The sequence below is a fragment of the Silene latifolia genome, chromosome 3 (assembly GCF_048544455.1).
Source record: "Silene latifolia isolate original U9 population chromosome 3, ASM4854445v1, whole genome shotgun sequence".
In the NCBI taxonomy this organism is placed as follows: domain Eukaryota; kingdom Viridiplantae; phylum Streptophyta; class Magnoliopsida; order Caryophyllales; family Caryophyllaceae; genus Silene; species Silene latifolia.
The window spans coordinates 120,014,783-120,027,591 of NC_133528.1; the positions used below are offsets into that span (position 1 = coordinate 120,014,783).

Sequence of the window (12,809 nt, forward strand, 5' to 3'; positions counted from 1 at the left end):
CTCCACATGCTATATATTTAAGATCTATTTAGATTAATACTCTACGTTGCCACCCGTGCAGTGCACGGGTTCAAAAACTAGTCAATACTATATATTAAATCCAGAAACCAAGGGACTTTAATGTAATTAAAGAAAGTTATACAAATTAATTATAATATATAGTTTTAAATCACTAGCACCATGTGATGGACCTGATTAAGGGATCTCAATGTAAATATTATATAGTTTTGGTTGAAGTATAAATTTAGAGAATATCAAAATATGGTGATTTTCCCTAAAATAAACATGACCCACTTATGTTATTAATTAGTATCATCATATAATTATACAATTATTTAACATACACAAATATAATATAAGTAGATTATATTTTGGTAACTATTAAAAATTAAATAAATCAAGTTAGATTTCCAAAAGATATAATATTCTATAATTATTTCGATTTGATTTAATACATATATGTAATATATTTATATAAATATATAACCTCTTAAAATTGTATGGCTAAATAGTAAAAATAATTATGTTAGTAGTGAAAATAATTGTATTAACATCTCACTACTAATATTGGATAAAATAATATGTTAGTAATCACTCATTTGAATAGTTAAACATTTGTAAGAGACTAAAACATGGTCAATTTCCTTAAAATAAAATAATAATGAAGATGGTCAATTTCCTTAAAATAAAATAATTAATTAAGATGATCAATTTCAAGGAGACTAAAAGAAAGAAGGTGTTTGATAATTTTCCTAAATATTTATAGAAGGCTAGAAGATGGTCAATTTCCTTAAAATAAAATAATTAATTAGTATAAACATGCACACTTATGGTATTAATTATTATCATCATAAAATTATATATTAAATTTAAAATCTATGCAATTTTATTAAACTTTATAGTTTATCAGATGTATAGAGATGTTAATTATTTAACATACAAAAATATAATATAAGTAGGCTATAAATAATTCAAGTTAGATTCCATAATATATAATATTGCATAATTCTTTCGATTTGATTTAATGCATATATGTAATATATTTATATAAATATAAAATCTTCTTAAAATTGCATACCTAAGTAATAAAAGTAATTTTGCCAGTAAAGAAAATAATTATAATAACTTTGGATATAGTTATATGATAGTAATCACTCATTTGAATAGTAAAAATAACAATATTATCAGTGAGATTAGTGAAAGTGGTAGAAACAACAACGGGAATAGTGAAATAATCAATATTAATGCGGCAATAGTGAAAGTAACAATATTTACGGCGGGAGTAGTGAAATTATCAATATTAATGCGGTAGTAGTGACAGTAACAATAATTACGGCGGGAGTAGTGAAAGTAACAATGATTACATGCAAGTAGTGAAATGTTATTACTATTGTTTCATTAATAAGAGTAAAATATTAATAGCGGGAGTAATGAATTTGTCTCAAAATTTATTTCATCGTAATTTTAGGATATGTCATAGAAAAATATATTAATGATAAATTTATGGGTTATTTAATGAAAAAAAAAATTAATGTTAAGTAGAGGTAACCCGGGTAAGCCCGGCACCAATACTAGTACTATACTATATATTAAATCTAGAAACCAAGGGACTTCAATGTAATTAAAGAAAATTATACAAATTAATTATACTATATAATTTTAAATCAATAGCACCGTGTGATGGACCTGATTAAGGGATCTCAATGCAAATATTACATAGTTTGGGTTAAAATTAAATTATATAGAAGCTTGGTAATTTTCCTAAACATGGTCAATTTCCTTAAAATAAAATAATTAATTAAAATTGTCAATTTCCTTAAAATAAAATAATTAATTAAGATGGTCAATTTCAAGGAAACTAAAAGAAAGAAGATGCCTGGTAATTTTCCTAAATATTTATAGAAGACTAGAAAATGGTCAATTTACTTAAAATAAAATAATTAATTAGTATAAACATGCACACTTATGGTATTAATTATTATCATCATAAAACTATATATTAAATTTAAAATCTATGCAATTTTATTAAACTTTATAGTTTATTAGATGTATAGAGATGTTAATTATTTTGCATACAAAAATATAATAAGTAGGTTATAAATAATTCAAATTCTTTCGATTTGATTTAATGCATATATGTAATATATTTATATAAATATATAATTCTCTTAAAATTTCATGCCTAAGTAGTAAAAGTAATTTCGTCAGTAAAGAAAAGAATTGTAGTAACATTGGATATACTTATATGATAGTAATCACTCATTTGAATAGTAAAAGTAACAATATTATCAACGAGATTAGTGAGAGTGGTAGAAACAACAACGGGAGTAGTGAAATAATCAATATTAATGCGGCAATAGTGAAAGTAACAATAATTACGGAGGGAGTAGTGATATTATCAATATTAATGCGACAAAGAGTGACAAAAGAATAATAATTACTAGCGAGAGTAGTGAAAGTAACAATGATTACGGGCAAGTAGTGAAATGTTATTAATATTGTTTCATTAATAAGAGTAAAATATTAATAGCGGGAGTAGTGAATTGGTCTCAAAATTTATTTCATCGTAATTTTAGGATATGTTATAAAAATATATTAATGATAAATTTATGGGTTATGCAACTGTAAGTAATTTTATTTAATGAAAATAAAATAAAATAATTTAATGGTAAGTAGAGGTAGCCCGGACGAAGCCGGACACCAATACTAGTTATTTATTAAAGCAAGATATATTATAAGTAACAATATTATATAAATAATTTTATAAAAATATTAAACTTTTTATAATTTTAGTATTAAACTTTTTATAATTTTAGTTTGCACAATGGTACTACACGTAAGACTACGGCACTGTGAAATACTTCCTCCATTCCATTCATTTCTATACATTTGCTTTATACACGTGTATCCATGCTCGTTTTCTTTTGTTCATATCTTTAGTTACATATTAATAAAAATTATAAAAATTTGATATTCACAATGTAGTCGGGAAGACAATTCAAACATGATCTCACATGACTATTTTTTATGTTATATATCGGAAGATATATTGATGATTCTCCCCACATATGAATAGTGTCCAAAAAGCAAATGTATATAAATGAATGGAATGGAGGAAGTACGAAGTAGTAAGTATTTGGGGATTGGGATTGTAATTGTAATTGGCAAGCTATAGTGAAATTGCAAAATTAGAGGCAACCAAGTATGTATCATCCCACCAGAGGCGGTGTTCGCGGCGGCCGTGATCGTATGCTCTCTCTTTCTCTCTTTTTACTTCTTCCTTCTCATCATTTTCCGATTCGATTAGTGACCACGTGTTACTTCTAATTTCGTTATTTATTACCCCAACTTTCCCTCTTTTATCGACAAAATTAGGGTTTTTGATAGATTGCCGAATTTGGATTTCCTCTTAATCTCGATCTCCTGAGTTTATATGCGTAGTTGTTTTGTTACAAATTCTGAGCGTGTTCAAATTCTTGCATCGATATTGTTGGAAGTAGATACCGACTTGTTTAAATTCTAAATAGTCTGGCAAATTCAAGGTACTGATTATATTGTTGTAATTGATTGTGATATTAGTAAATTTGTCAACTATTTAGAATTTGCCAATCTAGTGTTTTTAGGAACGTTAACTAATGTAGATAACTAATCGAGAATAGGATAGAATAACCGATTCATCTATGCAATGAGTACAAAATCAATATGTGGGGGAGCTGTGATGATGAAATTATGGCTGTCTCCTTAACAGGAAATTCCTTGCACCGTCTTGTCTTTGTAGTCATCACGTATTCACATGTCAAACATTTAAATCGTCTATTGAAACCTGCCTTGTTCCCACACTTCTTGACCGAGTAGCTGACTTTCCAGGTTGACCTTCAGTATGTATGATCTCCCCTTTACATGGTATTCGTTTTTCCCTTTTGCGTTAATTTCCCTCAAGCCTAAGCCATTTAACGGTGCCTTCTAAAATCTGTTCATGAGAGAATATCTGATTAATAACTTGCAAGTTCACACTCTATTTTGGCTAAGGCCTTGTTCGGATTGGGGAGTTTTGGGGGAGGGGATGGAGGGATAAAAATTTTCTTGTTTGGTTAACAAATAGCTTAGATGGGAAATGGAGGTGGATCGAATTGTAGGGATCCATTTTCCCTCGTCTAAGCCAAATCAAAATCCTTTTACCTTTGTTTGGGTATTATATCCATCTTTTTAACTTTATCCAATGCCATACTCTCATCAATAGCATGTTAGTCCATGTCGTTGGTTATCAACCTTATCTATTCATTGCTAGGTCTTTCTTTTTTCCTTATTTCCTTTCTACTTTCTCCACTGCCGTATTGGTGTTGATATAATTTGTCATGACTGTGTTATAAGTCAATCAAGAATACTTAGGGTGTGTTTGGATAGAGGGTGGAGGGAAAGGGATGGAAGGGACTTGGAAAGAGGTGAGCCTTTTTTTTGTTAGTAAAATGAAGGTGAAGGGATTTGGAGGGGAGGGAAAATTCCCTTCCCTCCTCTTTTGGTATCCAAACAAAGCCTTACGTAGACGGAGGAATATTTATTAGTATATTATTTTACTCCTCCGCAACTTCCCATTACGGATGATATTTATTTACTATGGCTGGCTACTTGTGTGTAATTTGGCCTTTAACTAATCAACCTTTTTCTATAGAGGTCTTCTGTTATTTACCCAAGTGCGTCGAAGTAAGCCAAATGTAGAGAATAAGCTATCATGAGTTTGAAGTTCAGAGAATAGGGAGGGGACGATTTATGACAATGTAATTCCAGAATCCATCCAGTAAGCTGAAATAGTGTGTAAAAAAAATTCTGTGCAGGGGTATCAAGACGAAGCTAGATTTTTTATTTTTTGAGAAATAGATGATATCCTAATGGTTATTACGGGACTCTATCTGAGCAATATAGTTTTTACCTTATAGTTGTCTTTAGCAGTGATAATTAGATTCCTGAAATAAGTGATCGTCTTTTAGCTCTTGTGTTTTGTTCTTTTTCATTATTATTTGTCTGTTCTCTGGACATGTAACGGTATTCTTGTTGATTGACTTTTTTTATCTGACTTATGCCAACTTCTTTTAGTGGTCATTTACAACTGTGGATAATATTTGCTTTCATTTCTTTTTTCAGAATTCCAGTGGGATGACGTGAAGGTTGATAAACATAGGGAAAACTACCTGGGACACAGTGTCAAGGCTCCTGTTGGGAGATGGCAGAAAGGTACTTTGAGACTACATTTACACTTTTCTTTCTCTAGTTCGGACATCTTAATTAACATAGATGTTTTACTTTTCAAAGAGTTATCTAATGCATACTTACTTTTTACTAGGACTCCTATTGATTCGTTAGCTCCTTGTATCTAATTGTTTCAATGAGCTTTATTCGGGGATATATCAGGGCCCTTTATGTTTTCATTGCTGTGGCGAAAGCAAACAGGTTTTTATGTTTTCTTTGTTGTGGTGCAAGCAAAGATGTTTTTCGCCACTTTCTTAGTATTGGTCCGGATAATTTAGGCTGGTTTTTGAGTGCTAGCTTTCTTGGATGTTAAGATTTATTACATGGTTAATAATCTTTTTTGATGCACGATGCAGAAACGTTCATTTCTTGACAAAAATATCCCAGAACTGGCTTCATCGTTGAGTCTCAATGGATCAGCTTGTAGCGAGTTTCCTTTAGGAGTTAGATCTCCAATTATATCTGCAGCATCATAGAACTAGAAGGGCCAAGCTTGACAGTATAAATTTTCATGTGTGATTTGTGAGCAAAAGTCTTTTAGTTAGATGTGAGTGTATAATAATGTGGGTCTACTTGGACAACAACAACAACAACATCAGAGCCTTAATCCCAAAATGATTTGGGGTCGGCTGACATGAATCATCCTTTCGAACCGTCCATGGGTGAACGCACGCCTCAAAATGCGAATAAAAAAGGGAAGATAAAAAACAAAAGGGAGAACGAAAATGTAATGGAAAGTTAAGGTGAACTTAGGGGTTTTAAAATCGAATTCCGTCTTTCTTTTATAAAAACTTAAAATTTAAATCGAGAGAAAAGGTTAAAACGATTTTTAAAAACCGAAATAGAGTTAAGGATCCGGAATGAATCAGGTAAAATCTATAAGAAAGTGGTTGTTGAAAAAGTGTGTAATAAAGGAGAGAAAAATAAATAAATAGATTTCTTTAAATTAAATAAATAAATAAATAAATAAAAACACTAAATCTGTCAAAAAACATCAAATACTAAAAATCCACATGTATCCTTTCCCTCCATTGTGCCCTCTCCGTCACCATACTCTCCTCAAGCCCCAGAACTCTCATATCGTGCTCTATCACTCTCAACCATGTCTGTCTCGGTCTTCCTCTGCCTCTAGGGACCTTTTCTGTTCTCCAAGTCTCAACTGGTGTGTCCATAGGTCTCCTTCTCACATGGCCAAACCATCTTAGTCGGTTTTCCATCATCTTGTCCTCTATTGGCGCCACTTTTACCTTTTCCCTAATCACCTCATTCCTTAACCGATCTTTCCTTGTATGTCCGCACATCCACCTCAACATGCGCATCTCCGCCACACTCATCTTTTGAATGTGACAATGTTTCACGCCCAACACTCGGGAGCGTAAAGTAGGGCGAGCCTAATTGCCGTGCGATAAAATTTTCCCTTTAATCTTTGGGGCATATCTTTATCGCATAGAAACCCTGAAGCACTCTTCCATTTCAACCATCCCGCTTTAATTCTGTGAGCCACATCTCCGTCTAACTCCCCATCTTTTTGAATAATAGATCCTAGATATCTGAAGAAATCCGAACCCTCAACAACCTTCCCATCGAAAATAATACTCCCGCCTCTCGTCGATCTCAACCCCGCCACCTTAGTGAACCGACACCTCAAATACTCGGTCTTACTCTCCGAGCCGAACCCACGAGTCTCTAAAGTCTGCCTCCACAATTCCAACTTTCTCTCCACCCCCTCTTTTGTCTCATCAATCAACACAATATCATCAGCAAACATCATACACCAAGGGATGTCGTCCTGAATATCCCTTGTCAACTCATCCATAACTATAGCAAAGAGAAAAGGACTAAGTGCGGAACCTTGATGCACCCCGATGGTAATAGGAAATTCTTCCGTTCTCCCAACATTAGTGCGAACACTTGCACTAGCCCCCTCATACATGTCCTTTATGAGGTCAATATATTTTCGCGACACACCCTTTCTCGCCAAAGCCCACCAAAGTACTTCTCTTGGTACCCTATCATATGCCTTTTCCAAGTCAATAAAAACCATATGCAAATCCTTCTTCTTGTCCCGATGGTATTCCATCAACTGTCTCATGATAAAAATCGCATCCATAGTCGATCTCCCGGGCATAAATCCAAATTGGTTTTCCGAGATGTCTACATATCTCCTAAGCCTTTGCTCGATTACCCGCTCCCATAACTTCATTGTATGACTTATAAGTTTAATTCCCCGATAATTAGAACACTCTTGGACATCACCTTTGTTCTTGTACAAAGGGACAAGAGTGCTTTTCCTCCAAGCCGATGGCATCTTGTTGCTCCTCCAAATCTTGTTGAAGAGCATGGTTACCCATTCAATCCCTTTCTCCCCGAAGCACCTCCAAACTTCTATGGGTATACCATCCGGTCCCTCTGCTTTCTTTGACCCCATCTTCCTTAACGCCTTTCTAACTTCACTCTTTTGTATTCTACGCACAAATTCCCGATTAACCATGCTTGGTGTTACCTCTACATCCCCAAAACCTTGTTCCTGATGTCCATTGAATAAATTATCAAAGTAAGAACTCCATCTAGCCTTTATCTCGTTATCCCGAACCGTAACCTTGTCGTCCATATCTTTCACACACCTAACTCTCCCAATATCTCTCGTCTTTCGGTCTCTTATGCGAGCCAGTTTATAGATATCCTTCTCTCCTTCCCTCGTGTCCAACCTGGCATACACTTCTTGGTTAACTTTTGCCCTCGCATCCCGTACGGCCTTTTTAGCGGCTCGTCTAGCCTCCTTGTACTTTTCAAAGTTCTCCTCACTCATGCATTTCCCCAGAACCTTATAGCATTCACGTTTAGTCTTTATCGCTTGTCTCACCACATCGTTCCACCAAGATGTGTCCTTACTTGATGGTCTATTCCCTTTAGATTCCCCTAATACCTCCCTCGCCAAATCCTTTACAACATGCTCCAATTTATCCCACGTTGCATCAATATCTTTCTCCTCGCAATCCGACCAAATATCGCTACTTCCAACCTTATCCAAAAACGCTTGTTGGTTTCCCCCTTGTAGCTTCCACCACTTGATCCGTGCCTCACCGATTATCTTTCTCTTCCTCAAGTCTCTCTTACCCCGAAAATCAAGAACCACTAGTCTATGTGGGTCTACTTGGGATTGAAGAAAATATGGGGTCTCTCGCTAATGTTGTAAAGGGATTTCCCATGAAATTAGCACCCATTATTCTGATAGTCCATCCACGCATATGATCGATTGCTCGGACAGTTTGACGTCGATCGAGTAAGGTGTATTTTCCTTACTGCAACTGGCTTAGATATCTTGCCACGTTAAAAGTTTCTGCAAGGAAACAACTGAATATGTACACTGTTTCACGTACTTCCTACATTGAGAAAATTTTATACTCTTCTCACATTTTGCTTTTGATAGCAAAACATGTGCTGAACCTCTGCCGCAGAATACACGAGATGGAGAACCACTTAGGTACTTCAGGAATCTAGGAAGCTTCACGTACTTTTGCTTTGATTGGATCTTTGAAGTCTGAAGCCTCAAGGACTGATCTGAGTCCGACCCTCTTACCGATATTTTATAATATAGGTCCATATGTATTTTACCCAGTTACTTGCTCCTGTATTCTTTTTCGAAGCACTTATACTCCCCACTCCCCTCACAAAGTATACTATTTGGTTTTGTCCATTGAGAGCTTCACGGAGCTGGTACGGGTTTTGAAACTGGGAGGTAAACGTGACTCCCTAAGTCCACATGACTCTACTTTTGAAAACACTTGTATGCCTGTGATATTTAGCATAGTGCTTGAGGAATCACTGCTGCTGTGTCTAACTATTGTCTTGGCTTGAACAGGTAAAGATTTGTTTTGGTACTCGAAGGACAAAAATTCTCAGGCTGCAGACCAAGATGCCTTGAAGGCAGAGATACAAAGAGTCAAAGAAGAGGAGGAACAGTTGATGAGGGAAGCTCTAGGTTTAGCTCCGAAGCGTTCTAATCGGCCTCAAGGCAATCGACTTGATAAGCACGAGTTTTCTGAACTTGTTAAGCGTAGTTCAACTGCAGAAGATTTAGGGGCAGGCCATGCTGATGCAGCTCAAGTTCAGGGACTTGGTTTTGCCAGGTATTTCCTCATTACTGATAGTTGTTTGTTTGTGTTACAAAATCTAGGTATAATCTTAATTAATTGTTCTCTCTTTGGAGAGCAGAGTAACATATACAACCTCATTGAATCATTTATTACGAAATAAAAGATAGTTAATGCATGCCTCATCAAGGCTGCAAGTACATTTGAGTTTCATAACTCGTTAACCGTCTTCAGTCTTGAGAGGAGCTTCTTATGGACATTTTGGTAATGCTAGTGTTGGTGTTTGCATGTATCTTGATTACATTATGTGGGGGTGACATGAAGAAATAGCTTATGTATGCTTTGGTCACTAGTTTACAGAGTTATAGGAATTATTTTCTGAAGTAGCATAACATCTCCTAGAAATGTTTCTGCCACAGATGTTCAAAATATTTGTGAACCCCACTGGGGCTGTTTGGAAAAGGGGGTCGGGACTGGGGAGGGATGATGGAAGTTATTGAAATTTGGAAATAGAAGACCCGATGAGGAGGAACTTCCTGATTTGCCTTCATGTGTTTGATTCTTAGTTTACTGTTTCGCCTAATCTGTTGATTTCCTGGGCTGACCAAGTTAATTGTTCAGTCTGGAATCTGGATCTATGTTACTCCGACTCTTCAATCTTCATATTGCCTCGCGTGCCCATGTCTGAGTATGGACATGGATATGATACTTGAACCATCTTAACCAAAACATGAAGTTTTCTACAATATATCCAAGTCCAATACTCACACTTTCCCGTGTTAGATATGTCCAAACAAGTCTAATATTGATATGGATAATAGATAGTAGCTTTTTCTTTGTGGACCCTCTTTAAGGGAGACCTCTCTGGTTTTGTGAACTCTCGGTCTCAATTTTTCATCGTAACTCTTCATCTTTAGGTGATGGCTTGCTTTCAAGGTTTCTTTCTTTCTTTCTTCCTTCCCTTTTTTTTTCTTGACCGCTTTTGTTTGTTATATGCAGAGCTCCTGGTACTTCGGACACAACTGTATCCATCCAGCCTGGCACAAGCAATGTAGCTGTTGTGCCTGAGGCTGCTCCAGAGCCTGAGACAACAAACAAAGATGAGTCAGACGAAGAAGTGAGAAGGAAGAAGAGGAAGCACGATGAAAGGAAGCGTGAAAAACATGATGAAAGAAAGCGCGAGAAGCGTGAAGAGAGGAAGCATGATAAACATGAGAGGCGTGAGAAACGACACTCTCGGGATTCAGATGACAAGAGGAAGAGCCGAAAGGACAAGGAAAAACGAAGACACGACTCAGATTCAGATTGAAATTGCTGTTAACTTTGGGGATTGCGTCTGTTGTTTTTAACCCCGTGTACCTCTATCATTTTCCGTTGGAATAGAACCATCCACTTTGTGCAATCAAGATGCCAGTTGATCATGGAATATTTGTACTAGTGTTGCTGAACATCATATATGTATAATAGTACAATTTGCTTTCACATTCATGGCTTAGGTTATTGTTACTTAGTGCTTGATACATCTTATTTAAAACCCCGAGTCATTCATTTTAAATCCAATCTTATTCAATGCATGTTGGCGGAAATTATATTTTGGCAAATTGTTGTGTACGACAAACTTTACACAATAACTTGTACTTCGAAATTCTTGGGTACTTCGGGTGTACTATGTCATCGTACACCCTACCCTAAGGGTGTGTTTGGATTAAGTGATTTGGAGGGAAAAGAAAGGGAGGGGGAATAGGGGATTTAAAATCCCTTGTTTGGATAGAAAATTAGGGTGGAGGGAAATGGAGGGGGAGAGATTTGGAGGGACTAATTTTTCCCTCCAAGCCTAATCAAAATCTCTCCACAAAAGGCAAGATTTGGAAGGAAATTGTATCCAAACACTCACTCCCTATTCCCCCTCCCCTTCCCTTCTCTCACTTTCCCTTTCCTCCTTCCCCCTCCTCTCTCTTTCCCTCCATTTTTACTATCCAAACACACCCTAAGGGTCTGTTTGGATAAGAGGATTTGGAGGGAAAGAGAGGGGAGGGAAAGGAAGGGATGATAAATCCTTTGTTTGGTTAGCAAAATGGAGGTGGAGGGATTTTGAGGGGAGGGAAAATGAATCCCTCCACTTCCTCCCTCCAAGCCAAATTATTTCCTCTCCAACAAAGGCAAGATTTGGAGGGAAAATGACCTCCTCCATTCTCCCTCCCCTTCCCTTCCATTCCTTTCTCTTCCCTCCTTCTCCCTCCCCTCCTTTTTCCTCCACTTTTGCTATCCAAACACACCGTAGGATGTGTTTGGATAGCAAAAGTGGTGGGAAAGGGAGGGGAGGGGGAAGAAGGGAAGGGAAAGGGAGAGAAGGGGAAGGGAGGGGAAATGGGGTGTGAGTGTTTGAATACAATTTCCCTCCAAATCTTGCTTATTGTGAAGAGATTTTGATTAGGCTTGGAGGAGGGAAATTGGATCCTTCCATTCTCTCCCCCTCCATTTCCCTTCACCTTCATTTTCTATCCAAACAAGGAATTTTAAATCCTCTAGTCTCCCTCCCTTTCTTTTCCCTCTAAATCCCTCAATCCAAACACACCCTAAGAGAGTATTGGAACTGAGCATATTCTCCATATATATAACTAATCTAGTATATATCTATCTATATTAATAAAGGAAGCTGTTGTGCGGAAGCGTGAATATCCCGTGTTGGGCCTCTGCTGCACCGGTGTCCACTGTCCATAATAGTACGATATTGTCCGCTTTGGGCCAAGCCCTCACGGATTTACTCTTGGGCTCCTTCCCAAAAGGCCTCGTACTTATTATATTTTTCTGACACTTATAAAGATGATCTTCCATCTTTATTCTACCGATGTGGGACATGGGTTTGCACCCTAACAATCCTCCCCTCAAACCAAGGACCATCATCTTGACTCGGACCTTGACCTCCGTGGAGAACTCCCCACACCTTGCAACCCCAACTTCTAGACACTCGCATCACCAAGTCTTGATAACCTCCCCTTAAACGACACGCCATGTGTCACAGGGCTTGTGCTACACTTGCGTACCAAACTCCTCTGCATCCAATATACCCTGGACTGGGTCCGAATCCACCGCCTCAGCACGTCACACCGGACCGCTTTTTTGGAATTACCATGGACCGCTTTTGTTGCCTCCATTAAGCCTCAGCCCACCACACATCGGGTCGCTGACGGTCTTCTCTTGGACGGCCTGCCGTCTCAACGCCGTGAGACCATGTCGCTTCTCGCGAACATATTAGCTCTCCCTCGAGCTATAGGAGTTCCACGTCTTATAGTGTACGTCCACCTTCAAGTCTTGGCCTGATGAATCTTTGTGTCTAGCCCAAGTCAAACCTTGGGCTCTGATACCACTTGTTGTGCGGAAGCGTGAATATCCCGTGTTGGGCCTCTGCTGCACCGGTGTCCACTGTCCATAATAGTACGATATTGTCCGCTTTGGGCCAAGCCCTCACGG

The 12,809-nt window shown here is 37.1% G+C and overlaps 1 protein-coding gene across 1 annotated transcript; it reads left to right on the forward strand.

The window, feature by feature from the left end:
* Positions 1 to 3,117: 3,117 nt before the first annotated feature.
* On the forward strand, positions 3,118 to 10,820 carry LOC141647923 (uncharacterized). Its single transcript, XM_074456295.1, has 4 exons — positions 3,118 to 3,247; positions 5,140 to 5,229; positions 9,107 to 9,374; positions 10,338 to 10,820. The coding sequence occupies exons 1-4, from the start codon at positions 3,205 to 3,207 to the stop codon at positions 10,645 to 10,647; spliced, it is 711 nt and encodes a 236-aa protein (XP_074312396.1). The 5' UTR covers positions 3,118 to 3,204; the 3' UTR covers positions 10,648 to 10,820.
* The last annotated feature ends 1,989 nt before the right edge of the window (positions 10,821 to 12,809 follow it).